The sequence below is a fragment of the Bombus pyrosoma genome, linkage group LG10 (genome assembly GCF_014825855.1).
Source record: "Bombus pyrosoma isolate SC7728 linkage group LG10, ASM1482585v1, whole genome shotgun sequence".
Taxonomy (NCBI): Eukaryota; Metazoa; Arthropoda; class Insecta; order Hymenoptera; family Apidae; genus Bombus; species Bombus pyrosoma.
Window position 1 is genome coordinate 12,706,829 of NC_057779.1, and position 18,352 is coordinate 12,725,180.

The 18,352-nt window shown below is 31.4% G+C and overlaps 2 protein-coding genes across 6 annotated transcripts in view; one reads left to right on the forward strand and one right to left on the reverse strand.

Moving 5' to 3' along the window:
• Nucleotides 1-96: 96 nt before the first annotated feature.
• Nucleotides 97-14,851, reverse strand: LOC122572166 (tetratricopeptide repeat protein 37). The gene is made up of 13 exons (XM_043736820.1): nt 14,249-14,851; nt 13,812-14,179; nt 9,967-10,382; nt 8,477-8,953; nt 8,169-8,323; nt 6,455-6,590; nt 5,961-6,328; nt 5,136-5,455; nt 4,727-5,023; nt 4,186-4,443; nt 2,778-3,161; nt 1,787-2,048; nt 97-1,168 (listed from the first exon to the last, which is right to left on the reverse strand). Exons 1-13 carry the CDS (start codon nt 14,572-14,574, stop codon nt 1,030-1,032), a joined length of 3,906 nt encoding a protein of 1,301 aa, XP_043592755.1. The 5' UTR covers nt 14,575-14,851; the 3' UTR covers nt 97-1,029.
• A 2,329-nt stretch (nt 14,852-17,180) lies between these two features.
• LOC122572171 (protein tesmin/TSO1-like CXC 4) overlaps nt 17,181-18,352 on the forward strand; it is a 4,085-nt gene continuing 2,913 nt past the window's right edge. For 2 of the 5 annotated variants that reach the window (XR_006318399.1, XM_043736830.1), the window contains exons 1-3: nt 17,281-17,671; nt 17,784-18,101; nt 18,180-18,329. Coding sequence is in view for 4 of the 5 variants with exons in the window: in XM_043736830.1 (XP_043592765.1) it covers nt 17,639-17,671; nt 17,784-18,101; nt 18,180-18,329 (501 nt within the window). In the remaining variant the exon portion in view is untranslated. Of the gene's footprint in view, nt 17,260-17,280; nt 17,672-17,783; nt 18,102-18,179; nt 18,330-18,352 lie in introns of those variants that run through there. The other 3 variants (XM_043736832.1, XM_043736831.1, XM_043736833.1) reach the window with 3 other exon arrangements.

Consider the following 18,352-nt stretch of genomic DNA (forward strand, 5'->3'; position numbering starts at 1 on the left):
ATTTTTGTAATACTACACGTAGTAAAATTGCAGCTCTTGTGATATAAATAAGACTAAACGGACGAAATCTTGAGCCAAAATAACAATATCATAAAGTTAATATTTACTTAGTATTCTTTATTCGATGCACAACATATCAACACCTGAGCAATGTTTGTTTACATAATCTATAAAATACTTTAAATAAAACGACATATTCTATCGGCAGCACACAAGAATGGATAGGGACGCAATATGATCTTTATCTTTTACAAAAATGTTGAAAATACAAAAACAAGGTAGAATCTTCTCCTTAACGGTACTCTATTATTTCACTTCCTAGAATTTGTAACATTTGAACGCTACAACTACCGACAACTAACATATGTATAAGACTTGTATTAAAGAAATTGAAGAGCATGCAATAGAAAGAAACTAAGGAATATTAGCTTTTTTATTCATATTTTTATAGAAAAAAATCTTTCTAAAAATCCACAATTTTAAATCTATAAAATTTCAATGAAAAATTTCGAATTAGTGATTTTGATACTATTTAATTGACTTATTATTTTAGCAATTATTATTTTATCAAACTATGCGCAATAGCGGTTGTTCAGTTGCGGCACATTTGGAAACCTGTTATTCCAGTTATCCGGGGTATTACCAAAAATTACCGAATTTTGTTTTCTTCCTCGCCTATGAATAATGTGCGAACTTAACACAGAAATACTGAATATGAATGACAAACAAATGAAGTTTATTTAGTATACTTTCCATTGAAAAATTCTACAACAAGTGACTGCTGATGATAATACGGAGCCACAACTGATTAAGCAAAAATCGCTGGAGTTAAAAGTATCCTTACGTTTAGTTCTATTACACCGAATCCTCACTATCATATCTTAATAATCCATGATTAAAAATGTAACAATTCTAAATTCCAATTAAACATTTCTTAAAAACGTAGTACAATAAAACACTGTATAAATTAATTTGTACATACATTACAAAATACATTTTACAATCTTTAAACAAAATACATCTTTCCACTTAATTGAGCTGTTTCAATTTTATTTTAGTGTCATTTAACCATTTTGCCATGAAATATGCGGGCTGATATGACTGTTGTATGTTACTTATAAATGTTACGAACCACTCGACGTTCATTTTATATTTTTTCATTGTACGCCTGTGAACAATTTTAATTTGCAGATTAAACCTTTTTCATTCATTTTTCGATTCATTCGATTCAATCCATTTTTTTCTTTTTTTTTTTCTTCATAAAGAAGCATACCAATAAAAAAAAATTGTATTGCCATTTTCTATACGTATCTAGCGTATCTGACTTAAATGTATAACGTTACTTTATCTTTTTATTACTGTTAAAAATACGGAAGAATTACGACTGTTCGTCTTTTAGTTATGACGCGATATGAAGCAAGAATTTATCTTTTATCAGGTAGTCTGTGATTCATCTACAAGTCGGTAGCTTCTGCATGTTAGTGATAACATGTTTTAAGTTTAGAATTGAAAATGGACGACGGAGCGCCATTTATTTTTTGGAAGATTTATGGTAGAATTTTTAACTCTTTATAATCTTTAACGATAGTTCTGTTTTTGACGTTCTCCGTGTTCATGTTAATTTAATATGTAATAACAATAATATATAAACAATATAGAAATAAAGAAAAATATAGTATGCAAGTTATAAGAAATTTCAATATTAAGTTATACTATATCAAGATATCAAGAATCATAATAAAATATCAACAAAAAGTTAAATAAAAAGAGATTTACTTTTACAAACCTTGATAAAAATCCTGCAATGAACATTGCCCAACTTTCAATGCTAGCGGGATAAGTAAATAGAAGCTTTTGCATAGATCTAATACTTGCTGGTCCCATATTTTGCATGAAACAGCTAAAGGATAAAGCACATGCAACATGTGCATGGTTTTCAGTAATAATATTTCTATTAAGAAACAATACTTTTTGTGCGCATCTACTAAACAGTTGTAAGTCAGTTTCTAATAATATCCTGAGTAATATAGTCCAATATTTTACATTACCTGCAGGGAGAAGGAAAATAATATACCATATAAAATAATATGTATGAAATACATAATAAGAATGTTTTATATATATATATATGTTTTATATATATGTATTATATATATATATATATTTCATCTATGATTTCAATAAATGAATTTCTATATCTGTCTCGTATGACCGCGGTTCCAAACTTCGGGATCGGGTGGGATTTCGATATATGTACCCGTATTGCTCGTGATCCAGTGACTCGATTCGGGTATAAGCATAAACGGTCGGTCTAACTTTGAGTCGGATTGGCAAAAGTCGTATGACATTAGCCCGAAATTCCCCCATTGAGAATAGATTAAGAAGAAAGGCTGATAATAAGCCTTAAGTTAATTTAAGACCGTAAAACACCTAGATTTTTGTATACGGCTTGTAACGGACAGTGTGCTTTTAGTTGTCTATGATCGTAGTAGTAGAGAATATAAATATAAGACGTCGCTAGTAAGTCAGGCAGACAGAAGGAATGCGGGACCGATTGACTATTTCTGATAAACTCAACACAGTCATAAATCTCCCTTGTACCTGTGCTTTTCCGACTGCTAACTTACCAGCAACGCACATAGTACATATTACACTGCTTGCTATTTTTCATCTAAAGTTGTTATTCTCGTCGACTTAACTGGATTATTATTAGCTAATTTCTTCTTTGAACAATACTCTATTATTTATAACAGAAAATATATTAAAATGGTACTTACCAGGAGATCTAAAGATTTCTTTAGAAAGAATAGTAATGGCTTTTTGAACATCATTTCCTATCAAATAATAATATGCAAATAAGCTTAGAACATGATGACCATATTCAGGATGAGGTACACATAACTCCAATTCTTTTAGTACTAATACAGCTAAATTGATATCGCTATGTAATATCCCTAATGATGCGGCCGCTAAAAGACCTATTATAACTGGAGGCTGTATTTGTATGCATTGGAAAAGTAAAGTTTTTGCATCATTTACTCTGTGGAAAGAATATGCTATCGCAGCCATCGCACACAGTGTATATGATTTCTGTGCTTCAGTATTCGCGAAAGAATGCAGAGTCTTTTCATATGTATTATACGCCTCTTCATATAGTTCAGCTGAAAATGAAACAAATTTTAACTATAATATATCTCGAACAATGTGAATAAATATTTCCTAGTTGTTTAAATAATTCATTACTATCCAGTTCTATAATTAATTTCGAATCATCACTTAGAAACACAGATTAATATTACTATTGTTCCAGGTTAACCAAAGATTGAAAACGCCTAAGGTACAGCATATGCGCGTTGGACTTAAATTTATATCCCGTATAAAAACATCACTATTTAGTGACCATTTTAAACACTAGCTGAATCTTAACGTCCTAAGTTTATCATGCATTTATTAATTACTACGTGACATCCCCGAACGTTTCGACATTAACAGAATATTACAATTTTTCTACTTAAAAAGATATATATGTAGCATCGTGGAAATATCTTAAAAAATATCGGGTGAACTATAAACAATGTTGTGAGAAAGCCTAAGCGCGGACAGGCGGAAACGTTCGGGAAACTTCAATGGGCCAAGCGGCCCATCAATGTGTCGTCGGTCCTTCAATCGAATAGTTACGCGGAAGAAGGCGTACGTGATCATGATCGCGGACGATTACGGAACACACATGGTGGGGGTATGAGAAAAGGCAAAGGGATGCTTAAGGGAGAAAGACGAATTAATCGGCAGTCGTTAACTAAGAGTCGAGTTGTGAGGAGCCGAGAATTGAGTTGTGAGTTGTCTCTTAGTCATGGCACATTACTGTATTTAGTTCACGTTAGATAAACATCGTTTCCTGTTTAATCCATTGTAAATAGATCCATCCATCAATAAACTTATCATATAGGATAGAAATCATTGAAAACCCTAATTTCTAACATTTCTGAATAAATATATATATTTATATTTATATAATAATATATATATAGGATTTATTTATATAATATATATATATTATATAAATAAATATATAATAATATATATAATAATAAAAAATAATATATAATATTATTAATATAATATATATATATATATTAATATTATATATATAAATTAATATTAATATTGATGTAAGAGTGTGATTACCTTTGAATAAGGCTAACGCGAGACTGCATTGAGAATTATAGTTGGTATTTGCAACTCCTTGACATAATTTTATTGCTTCGTTATATCTTTTCAGTCGTATTAGTACACGTGCTAAATTTATAGAAACAAGGTCTTTTTCGTTTTCCGTACTATTACATACAGCTACGGCAAATTGTTCTGCAGCTGACTTATAAAGTCTCTGTCTTTCTAATAATAATCCATATGCATTTCGAGCATAACAGTCATTTGGATGATTCTCTGTAACGGATGATAAATATTACGATACGTATAATACAATAACAAAATTTAAAATAACATTAATCGGTTACAATAAAATACAATAAAAAGTATGATTAATATAACTTAATGCATTATTAACATTATAGGTATTTATTTCATAAATATAAAAAATATATATAAAAAAATAATTGAAATTTATGGTATGTATGAAGACTTTCATAACTAACTGTAGCTTTTCCTATGTATAGCTTCATATCGACATTTCATAATATGTGTTGTATGAAAAGTGATAAAAACTTACCTACATACCACGTCATAACATCAGCAGCAGAAGATATTGCATGCATACTTTGTGTTGCATCTGTATGTAAAACGGCATGTTTGGTGTTGGGATTTAAAATCATATCAAGTACCCAATGAGTGTATCCTATGGCAGCTTGACTATGATATCCTAATTGTCTTGCATGTCTAAATAGATCTACTGTTTCTTTTCGATTCATTATTTCTGCAATTAAAGCTTGCCCTATCCAACTATTCATATATGCCGGATCTGCACGCTGAGCTCGAGAATAAGCCTCGTTTGCTTTATACAAACTTCCTGTGAATTGAATTACACGACGATAATTTAATATACAGTGAATCGCGACGGCGCTCGAACAAAAGTATAATATGTTCTTTACTATTGTGTATTGTGTATCATTTTTACTTGCCTATATACAGATATAAAGTTCCCAAATTAGACCATACTATAGCATTATTTAATTCATTATCAATCGCCATTACGAAAGCATGTTGTGCCAACGCATAGTTCTTCACGTACGGTGACATACAAATAATACCCAGAAGATTCCAATGTTTCCATGTTGAAGGACATAGTTTAACAGCATGTTTTGCAGCAGCTAGACACTTACTAGCATGATTTTTATGATTGATCGATGGATCATGCTGTAATTGCATTAAATAGCATAAAGCTAAATCATACCACAGAAAAACTGATTCCGGAGAAAGAGATAATGCACAACAATAACATCTGTAATTAAAATATTCACTCAGTTTCTTGCATACTATAACAAAATTGATATATTTATAATTTCATCATTTATAAACCAAAAATATTTCTTAAGAACGCTTTCACTTAAAATATTGAATTTTGCAGTTATTCGTCATTCGTTATTCGTTATAGTATTGTATTAAGAACCTTTTCTGAGCAAAGCTACACTGTTTGAAGAATATTATAGTAGGGAAAAATGTCTCTCAAATTCCCTTTTAAAAAAGTATCAAAGATATCCGTACTTTTTGATACAGCAAAAATATGTAAGCATTCCTATCTCTCATAGCGGTACCTAATTAGGCAAGAATTGCCGCATAATAATAATAATAATAATAGTAATAATAATAATAATAATAATAGTAATAATAATAATAATAATAATAATAATAATAATAATAATAATAATAATAATAATATAGAATTTATTATAATATAATGTAAGATTAGTGTAGATTATAATATAATATTAGTGTAATATATTTACCTTGCAGATAATGAGAACATATCTATCCGTTTAAGCAATACAATATGTTCGACATTCTCATATTTTATTAGAATAGATGATGCTTTTAAATGACTGTATTTGTCTGGTAACATTGCAACTCTGTAACACACATCGCCAAGTAACTTCCAGAGACAAGATATATCCTTACGCTCTTTCACAGCTACAGTTAAACTATCCATTGCTTGTTGCAAATAGTCATTCACACGACCCAAAAGTTGTTTAGCAGTATAGTCTTTTGCTAAAGCCAAACAGGTTTCAGCCAATCCTTTCAAAGCAGGAATATAACATGATTTGTTTATCAATATTTGTTCAAAGTCTTTCTTTGCTTCGTTATATTGTCCAATAATCTATGAAATAACGAAATAGCAAACGATATTTGTACAAGTCTTTAAAACAGCTGTTAGAAGTTTCGTGATATTTAAACAAATATATCACAGTCATGTCACGAAACAATCCAGAAAAATAATACTAACCAATTTTATATATGCTAATTGTATCATTGGATATAATGATTTTGGGCATAATTCTAATACTCGTTGATAAGATTTTAATGCTGATGTGTGGGCACCTCTTATAAAATACGCATCCGCTAACGATTCCCAACAGTGGCTGTAAATAATGTTAAACTTTACAAGAATGAAAAGAAATTCGATTTACAATTGTTCTCTCTGTTGCCTTGCACTCTCCCGTGATCTTCCACACGTCCATTCACCCATTTACACACACAATCTTATTTTATATATATATATATTTTATATATATATATGTTATCTATTATCTATTATAATATATATTATCTATTGCACAAGTCTTTGTCTACTTGCCTAATTTATTTTCTTAGCTTCTTAGATCCCCCCCCCCTCCACCTCTCTTTACTCTTTCCCTTTCCTTCTTTTCCAATTTCCTCACCCAGTCTACAATCCCATCTTTTCTTTTCTCATTCACTATCTCTCCTATACTGATCCTCCTTTCTAATTCCCTATATTCATAAGTTTTATAATATAAATATAACATAATTGACTTTGAATAACGTCTAATTGTACCAGGTTGTTTGAGAACATAGTTTAAAGTTGTATCACAGAATTGACTTTATTTGAACGATATTTACCATTACTCTGGCAATATAAGTCGACAAGGTTTCAAACAGAAAGATAATTATCGTGTGGAAGAGAATGCCAGAAAGTGCAGTTTGTGCTCTCGAGAAATGAGTTAGGTGAAAGACGTGGCGCAAAGCTATGAGAATTTGGTGGAGGAAACCCACCAGGTGGAAGACGCAAGAGATTGTGGACGGTAGGATAGACAACTACATAGTTAGCTGGTTAAGGGAAATAGAAAAAGAAGGAAGGGATGCAAATGTGTTTCAAACCAAAGTGATTCAGTGGAAGATTAAGATTGAACTACGTACCGTGTACATATGTATAGGGATGGGTAGAGGATGAAGAACGTGTACAATGAATGCGTGTGGCGAAACCTGAACACGGCAGCCTAAACTTCGGTCTAAATAAGTCCATTTCTTGGGTGCTGAAGCCGAAAATAAAAATTACACAAGTGATTGTACAAATTTCGAAACATTTCTCCGCGTCTTCCATATTTTTCGAGATATTTGACTGTTCTCAGTTGAACCAGTCAGACTTTATGTGCATAATACTTTTATAATATATGTAATATAATATATTTATTTATTGCCCAATTTAAACTAGCTAATAATTAATGCACTTGTGTGCGCGTTTACATCAAAGAATTTTATTCATTATATTTATCCAAAATAAAACAATACGATTTTATATCCTTTTCAAAATTGACAGAACAGTCGAATAATAAAAAAATACATATCTTCCCCAACGAGTGTTTTTTATTACATTATTATTTCCTCAAACATTTCTTCAAATATTTCTTCGATATATCAGATTATTATATATTATTTGTTTAATATTATTAATACTTATTAATATATATTTGATTTTTAATATTTCCATCGTCCATTTGAAAAGGTTGAAATAATTGTTTTTTGCTAATTTTTCCAACATCGGCAAATCTTCCCGAAACTTTAAAGATGGAAATATTACCAATAATTTCTCAACCAACAACCTCAGTATGTCACGCCAGGATAAATGGTTTAATGTTAGAAGTAATACTTTCGTAAACTCGATTGTATTCTCGTTAAATAATTACTATCTGTAGCATTACCTATCACTGGGATCAGTTCTAATAACATGTTGAAACGCTTTAATAGCCTGCTCCGCATTTCCTTGATCGAGGTATTGCAAACCGAGTTGTAACCACGCCCATCTAGGACCGCTACCTTGTGCAGTTAACATTTGTAACAATTTTATATTTGCATCCTACAAATAATATCTTATTAACGTAATTAAGTCATAAAAAAAAAAAAAAAACGTAACATCGATATTTTATTCGCTAAAATATTAATGGATAATAAATTTCGGATGCATACAGAAACGGATATGCACTTCACGAGAAAATAGAATTCATCTTACTTGATTTTTAAGAAGCCTGTATGCCGTACTTAACCCGATACCAGCTTCTTCAGAATTTGGATTAATTTGTAATGCGGTTTGGTAACACCTCCTAGAACGTTCCATGTCATTACCATAGTCACGATAGTACTGCCCCAAATAAACTAGACATTTCCAATTAAAACGATCGGCTTTTATCCCATTCAAAAAAGCCATCAAGCTGTAATTATATTCTGCCATTTCCCAATAGATTGTACCAAGAAGTAACCACGCTTGGGAAGTTTGAGCCAAGCCTGGTTTTCGGACGGCTGAATCAAGTATATTCACAGCTTCGTCGTATTGTTTATTTTGTTTCAAATATAACGCTCGAAGAATATTGGTATGTGTTCTGGTTTCATCTTTTGATTCCAAATTGTTCAGCAGAGTCTCTACATCTGGCTGATATAACAATATGCTAAGACGTGCACGAATCAAATCCAATCGCGCTGAAGGATGTATCTTTAATCGGAAATTAAACAAATCAAGTAAATGAACATGTAGGCAGAACAAGCAACAAATAAAAGTTTTAAAAATCGAATATAATTTCACTCTTTACTGAAACTTAAAACCTATTTAAACAAAAAATTCTGCAAGTTATTCAATCAAAGTATTTCTTGCTGCTTTTCATAACTTTAAGCCATCTATTAGGCGAATTATGAATTCCATCACGGGAAAATGTAGTGTTTTCAGATAAGATCTAACTAACTGTCAGGAACTGACAAAAGGAAACATTCTGTGAAATAGTTAAATAGCTGAATGAGTTAGGCTACACGCTGTTTCTATGACAAAAGTCATCATAATGAATTTTGTTTAGGATATAGCAGCCAGTTTACTCAGTAGGCATTACTCCTTCAGATTACCACCTATTCCGGTCGATGAAACACGCCTTATCCCACCTACAATTGGTGGATGAGATACAAGAATGACCTGACTATAAAATTTTATCCAAAGATACCATATTTTTCCGTGATGGAATTCATCAACTGTCTGATAAATGGCTTGAAGTTATGTGAACAACTTTTCCGTTAAATAAACTTACTTAAACTATTGTTTAAAGAAAAATGAATCTTACAATTTTTGCAAGCTTATTCAACCTTTTTAGAAATAATTTACAACATGATATTCTGCGATGAGTAAATTGAAGCATAGATTTTTTTTATTTGAGATACTTTGTTTAGAGAATCTGGCTACGAAATAGGCAAACGAGTAATATTTTTTGGTAAGCGAACTACGAGGGATCGCACAGTACTTAGTACCAGAACCTTGAGTGAGTAAACTTATCTTGAAAAATTTCAAACATACTTTTTCATAGGAGAAGAGAAAGAACATGATCTTTAAAACATTGAAAAGATTTTAAATTTGGAAAAAATGCTTTTAAATTTGGAAAGAGATTTAGATAATTCTAAGCAAGAATTTTGTTGTTGTCGTTTCACATGAAAAAAGTTACACGTGTAAATAAAGAGGGTTCTTACTTCTTCACACATTCGGAATGCAGTTTCCCATTTAGATTTGTCATTAGTTAAACTCGTTGCTTCAACTAATGTCTCTTTCATTCTATATAATAATTTATTTTTTATTTTATATTTTTTCATATCTAATACTCTCTTAGCAGCGACTTCTGCATCTTCCCAACAGTAAAGCCTCATACTTATTTGATTTAATGCCATCCAACCACATACTGAGCGCGGCGTTGATACAACTATATCTTTCAATATATCTCGCGCTATAATCAAATTGCCCGATTTTGCTAAATCAAGTGCTTTAGCAATTTTAGCTGTTTCACACTCTTTGTTCAATTTTAAGCAACCTTCATAAAACTGTGTTATATCGACATCAGTAAAATTTTCATCCAAGATACTTTGTTCCAAGTAAGCAAGACATATATATTCTGTAAATAAAATAGAAATAATTAGAGCATCAAAACCATATTATTAGAAAGAATGTTAAGTATTCGAAGGAGAGGTCAGAAAATATCCATAAGATCTCAAACTTCAGTTTTTGTTTCTGAAATGGCTGCTATAGATTGCTACTAATTTGGTTTTGTGCGAAAAAATATTTGCTGGTTGAAAACGAACAAATTAGATATGAACAGATTAGAACAGATTAGATTGAACTGATTAGATAGAACAGATTAGATTGAACTGACGCGCCCTTTCCCCTCGCCACTCAATTTTCTAAACTTCCTGCTGAACTATTCTCCAAACTTGCGCTCATATTTCTCCGGACGCTTCTCCACTTGTAATCCACTCTGAGGCCGTGTACGTACAGAGAGACACAAGTGGCAAGCAGTAAGCGACAAAATTGATATTTAGGACATTGGAATTTGGCATTGTCTGTGAATTTGAACTTGTTTCGCCACTTGCCACCTATCGCTTACTACGCTGTATGTTTACGACCTAACTAACGACCGGCGCAGACGAGCGACTATCATCGTTGCGATCTCGTGCCTTCCTTTGTTTTCTTAATTAAAAACAACGAAGATAGACATGTGATCGCAACGAGATCGCAACGACAAAAGTTGGCCTGTAGCGGGCCTGACCATACAGAGAGGGGTAGGCCAGGACATCGATATTTGGGACGCCAACATTGAGCGCCGTGGGATATGAACATACGGAAGAACGATAAAATTATGCAGCAGTTGTTATTTTTGAGTGCGTCGTTGCGCGTCGTTGCTACGTTCGCTACGATATACGCTTTTATACTGAGAACTGGTAAGTATAATGTTCATCTAATTAATTAGATGCGTTCGTTCTAAGGTGAATGTCAACATTTTTGCACCATCAATTAGGAAATTTTCCAGGCAAGTTTTTTCAGTTTTTCATAATCTGCGATTATGGACCGAAACATAAATTGGAGAACACCGATTACTCCAGAGAAATAATTGATAAATACATTAAGGTACATGTGTGTGTGTGTGTGTGTGTGTGTGTGTGTGTGTGTGTGTGTGTATGCGCACGGTGTGTAATATAATGCATTAAAATGAACAAAACGGAGAAAATTCTTCTATTAAATATTTTTGAAGCAGTATCTTTAGACGTAATGAACGATATTCAAATAATTTGAAAGCTTCATTTTAAAGATATATGATAAAAACATTTGCTACATAATACATATAATAATATGTATACAAAATAACATACGACAATACACAAATAAATACAATACTTAATAATAATGCATAAACTATACACCTAATAATAATACATATCAGACAAGCGATGAGCGAGTAGAGCGAGTAGAATCCATGTTCCAACCTTGTTTGCGTCCAACCAACTTGGTACCGAGTAGACAGTATAAGGAAGCGACTAGTAACAATTCTGAATAAAAAGTTATCGGGAATTTAATATTATATGAGATTACGGTGTTATTATTGCCGTCAGTGGCGCATTATTAGTACTACGGTTATTGGAGATCCTATGCCAAAGTGGAGAACGTGGGCCTACCACCTGAGGATTTACATGCGTTACGTGTGACTTGAAGACGTCAACACCACGTACGTGGCATTCGAACGCACAGTGAGATGAAACTCAATCTAGGTGGTAAAAAGATTATATTCGTCATAGGCAGCTTCCTATCTCAACTTCCATAAAATCATTCTAAGGATCCCATAAACCAATTTTCAAATTCATCCACAAAAATAATTTTGTAACGTTTGTTGCAATTATTTGAATTATTTGTAATTTCGTGGAGAAAATCTATCGCCATTATCTCACCGTCCGAAACTCTGGCAACTCTGGGGAGAAAATGTGCAAAATTTCAAAGTGATCCCTCAACAAGAACCTGTGCCGTGTTTAAGTTAGTTTTCAAATTTTAATGATTTCGCGCAATGATTTCAATTTTACATAATTGAATATTTTTACATAAAAATATAATGTCTTAGACGTGTAGTAATAATATTTATATGTTGCAACTACAAATATATATAAAATATTTGAGTTTTATTTCTGAAATTAGTATATGAAGCAGCGTTTAAGACTTTAAATCACTGTATGTAACTGCAGGAGTCATAATAACTTAAATGTGGAATTCCTTTAAATTGTGCAACCTTATTATACAATTTTGCATCTTTGTACCACTTAGTCATTAATTTCTTTCTTGATTTATTTACCCTGACACTCCTCTATTCTCTTTGTCATATCATTAAAAATATAAATTACAACTAAAGTTATGTATACTTTATGTGTACTGTTTTTACTGTACTTTTATACTTTGTATACTATATATTTTAAATCTCTGACAGACATGTTCGAGATCATGCCATATCTATTAACAAAGAAAATGAAAGTTTCTGAAAAATGCTAGCTATTATCTTAATCCCACTATCATTATGGAATTTTTATATTTCAATCCTGATCTCATTTTAGTAAACAAATAAAAATTTGTAATGTCTTAAGAAGCTGTTTAATATGCAACTGAAACTAGAAATTATGTATATTAAGAAGAATTTCCGTATTTTGCTCAATATTATTTTACGCTATTTTATTTTTGAAATGTTGACAAATTGAGTCGATAATGACAAAAAAATATAGCAGATTTAATGTATCACGCAATTATACATTTTCCATATAGATCAAATTCATTAAAATATAATCGTATTTGGTATTATTTTCATTGGCAAATCATTAGGGATTTGTTTTTAATAATCCTATAATTATAAAATAAAAAATATAAAAATTTTGTTTTGCTAAGTTTGATAATTCATTACTATCTGGAATATTGGCAATGATGAATAAGAGATAACATAAACGCTTGCTTCCTCAATAGTACTTGGAAATGATAAGGATGCATCCAGTACCAGGATTTCCTGGTAGTACATTTGTATCTACTGATAAAACAGTACGCATCATTATGGAGAAACTATACAAAATTGAAGCATTTATCACAACAATTGTCACAATTGTGGGAAAAAGCCTATTATTGTAACTAAAAGGTACATACATAGACAAGAGATAAATTAAATTTTGTCGTACGGTACTTTTGGATTCTTTTTGTTCCTTTATAGTATGTATATGCTAATATTTACATCTAACTAAACTCATTTCTATTAATACTATTTACATCATTGCCATTTATTAATTATATTTACCATTTACTGTTTACTAAATGATTGCACTCCTCACGTTTCATGATATAGATAGATATAGATTGCATTATTATTAAATTCTATTACCTCATATATATTAGAAATAAATCTTTAAATTCTTCCGTTTGCTTGATAAAAAATCCCATTAAAATTAATAAGCGATATTGTAAGATTCCTTTGTTACTTTCATAAACAGAATGTTAAAGTAGCTAATATATTATTTTTAATACTTACCTAACGGTAATGTATCTTGTGGGAATCGCTGATGCATATTGATAGCTTCTTTTACCAAATCAATTAATTCATCTTTGTCATATAAAATTTTCAAATATTTTGTATAAAAATTTTGTTGGTCAGTTGCATCAAGATCATTAACTGTAGATTTAAAAACACTTTCTAATAAATTTTGATATTTATTTAGATTGTAAAAATTATCTAATAGCAGCCATCCAAGCGTTTTATCAATGACCTTAATTTTGTTATCATCCAAACTCTTCCGTAATTCAATTAAATGTTCAATACATCGAGTTATAGTCGCAACATCCTTAAGTTGTGTAGAAAGTTTTGAGATTCTACTCATAATATTTGTAAACTTAGTGTCACTGAAAATAAGTTACTGAATAAGTTTTACAAACCTATAACATTTATGAAGTATATAGTAAATTTTATACCTTTCTATTTCCAAAAGCTTACAGTAAGCTAATAATAGTTGGTTATAACATTCATTATTGTCCAAGTTTTTTTCATAGTAAGATACTAAACCGTACCAAGCTAATGGATTGTCTGCTTGGATTTTTGTACCTTTTTGGAGAATTAATGGTACTTGTGGTTTATATTCATCAATTTCTTTCATTGCAGCCGCCAATAACATAAGCGCGTTATAATTATTTTGATCTCTCATTAATATCTTGTTACATTTCTTGATCACATCTACATACTTCTTTTCTCTAAATGTATCACGAGCCGCTTTAAGAGCTACTTTTATTTCATTTGACATTTTCACACAAAACTTTGACAAAATAAAATACGTCCACAACTTAAATTGAATATATACAATTCGACTATAATACAGACTTTATATCGATACATTCAATTAAATATTTTCTTAAGTATATCAATATGTATGTCGTTAGGTTTATTCGTGATCAAATACAATATTATAACTTGTAATACACATTATTCAAAAATCCTCTATCTTTAAATCATAAACTTTTTCTTTTATATCTTCAAAATATTTACTTTACATATCCTCAGATATTATATACTTTGATATATATATATATCGGACTGGTGCTGCTCCATGTGGCCAAATACTGAGTTTAATTGAAAATAGCATTTCAAGAACCTATAAAATTAGGGATCTGCCCTGTTTGGTTGGAACTTAGCATATACAAGAACCTATGTATTTAAGCTTAAAGTTAGGAATCTGCCTTGTTTGGTTACACACTAGCATAGGCGAGAACCTATTGAGTTTCAAGCTACAAGAACCTATTTAAATGTACGGTTCTACGAAAAAGTTCATTTTTACTATTCTATCCGAGACAGACAAATATAAGAATGACAGAATCGTGCAATACTGAAACTGATTACAAGTTGCCTAAGAAACAGAAATTAATCGTTTATTATATATTGTTTTTAAGGGGGAAAAGGGAAACGATTCCCTTTCAAACGATTATGGATTAATGGAATGATGCAATAATTCTAATAAATTTTCCATACATCACTTAGATTTAACATTAACTCTTAGCATTCGGCATGTCATTTGTACTAGACGAACATTTTTTCATTTCGCATGGAACTACACTTTCTTCTGTAGTACGTACGATGGCGTTTGTTGAGACGAATTTAACAACTTTGCGTATGAGGCATTTAAGTTGATCGACATCTGTCGTAAGATGTTATAAACTCGTCAGTCCCTAAAGAATCAATTGAGTCAGGGTCGCTAGCTAATGACTAGAGACAAATATTTGGAATTTCTTATTTCCCATGATGCTTCTCAAATTATCAAACATTACCGAATGCTGAAAATTCATTTTAGTCGATGTACTTTAGTCGAAATGTTAGAGTAGTAAACATGTGTATAACAGTTTTTTATTTTGTAATTTATTTTGTTTAGTGCTCTGATTTTTTTAATAAACTTCGTTTCTGGGCAACAATCTTTTTTAATTTGCTAACGACGATTGAAGAAGACTTGCTCCTTGCTTTGTTAAAATGGAAATGAACAATGCTCGACTTCTAACAAATAAAGATTTTCTAGTTGCTGGATATTGGTTGCAGGTCGGTTTGCTAAAGAAATTAGTGAATGAGGAAACAATGGAACTAAAATTTAGTCATTGACGTACAACACACAACGTTTGACCATATCATAAATTCGCCGTATTGCTTTTCCTAACAATGATAATATGTAGACCGCGTTGATGCTGATGGTAACAATGCCACACATATATGTATATATGTATACATTAACGAGAGTTGGGCGAGCTTAGGTAAAACTTCGTGCGCCACTGCATATGCGAAACTGTAAGAACTATCTGTTATAATGAAAGTCACTAAATAAAGTAAAATTTTCTAGAATTAGAACAACCATCTTTGTGTAGTAGTCGTCGTTGTCCACAATCTATGACGACGAAGACAATTGTATTTGTAATTGTTGAAGTAATTACTTCAAGAAAAAATCTACATCGTTATTTTGGTATATCTCTGACCTGGAGACCGCTATTACACAAAAAATAGAATTTGCTACTACACTTTCTATTGACAGAATAGCCAGAGATAAAAACCCCTCCTGGCTTATCGATGATAGCTAATTCTTTATTAGTTTCAATCGCGAGAAACTATGTTCTGCTGAAGACACGGTTAGTGACGTCGTTAACATAATTTGTAATGCGATTAATAAATTTAGATATGCTTCCGAGAGATTGTTCTTTACGATGTAATTCATCGAATCTAAAGCCGAATAATTGGTTTGCGTTATTGACCGGAACATCTTAATTTCTTCAAATATTTCAGTTCCGTCGAAATCTCCTTCCAAATGTAAGTGAAGATCTTGACAACACTTTAATAATTATTCATCATTTAAATTACCAATCTCATTCATGTATAGAAAACCAAAAATATTTTGGTGATTTGCATATCTACCTCATGATTTACATACCTAATTCAATAAAATAATATAAAACAGAAATTGTTGTTCATCTGTTATGAACACCTTATGAAACGAAAGAATCTTTTCGGACAACCTAATATTACAAATTCGTCCACTCGTTCTTCTATCAGTCAACCTCAACAGTAATGACAATGTATATTATCGACAATTTTTCTATTAATATCTTGGAAACTAATAAATACCTGAACTAAGATTTTATATTTGGGCACCCCAAATTTCTTTTCTATTTTTTTACATAATGTAACAACTGTTGATAAAGAACGCAACTAAAAAAAGGTTTTTCTTTTGTCCAACTAAAAGAGATACATTCTAATCTCAGTAGAGAGTTATGTTATGATAACTTATTTTGTGATTAGGTAATAAATGATGAGAATTTATTACTCATGTTATGATAACTTATCTTGTGATGAGCAATAAATGATTAGTGACAGTGATAACAGTGATAATCGATCGGTATAAAGTTTCATCGGCCATACCTTCACCTCATAAAAAGTCACCAATAACAAAAGTCAAACGGTAAGCAATTCCCTTATTTCTACCTCTATTATATGAATATTTGAAATATAAATTTGCGGTGAATTTAACAACCACATTAACAATATTTTGTTATTTTTTATCGAAACTGAAATATTTACATAGATGTAATGCTGATGTGTTATACCCGTTAGAATCCAACGAGGATTCGAGGAGGAAGGTGTGTTCGGGAGCGTTGGAACAGTATTGAATTGTGCATTTAGATGGTCACACCGATGACTTTGTACTGAAACTTATTATGATGGCGATTTATAGGAATCTTATCAAATCGTTATTAATTAATAAGTAATTCATTCATTCGTTTTATGATTGTTCATTTCTCGGGGCACCTCGTACTAGCCTCGCCCCACGTGTTACTGACATGGACATTCCTAACTCGCACATTCGAACAGATGTCAGAAACTTAATAATTTCTTTACCTATACATAAAGAATATATATACATAAAGAATTATAGAATGTCCAAGCAAGTCTAAGAGTCTTTCTCATTTTTACTGTTTTTTACAGAACTTAAGTAGCAGAGAACTGGTTCCTCATACAGAAATGCAGAACCCTAGAATAAAAAACACTAAAACAACTGTTATAGCAGAAACAACAAATTCGCAGCAACAAAACGATGCAGCACAAATTACGAATCATGACATTCCGGATGAATCACCACAAAGCCTTTCACAAAGTCAGAGTGTGGCAGATTTAGATACAGAGATATCTACGCATACCTGTATATGTAAAGATGGATGTTCTACACGGCAATGTGATTGTGTAAATAGAGAAATTCGATGTGGACAACGGTGCGAATGTCGAGATTATGGATGTCAGAATCAGGTACACGAGTTTCCTTCTTCGTCTCCTCTTTTTAATTCGCGCCACCCGTAACGCTAATTGGTGTATTAATCTTTTTAGGAGGAAACAGCAATTTCGGAGGAACAAAGCAATGCGGCACAAGTTACGGATGAATCACCGCAAAGCCTTTCACAAAATCGGAGTGTGGCAGATTTAGATACAGAGATACCTACGCATAAATGTGGATGTAAAAAGGGATGTTCTACAAAGGTATGTAAATGTGTAAATAGAGA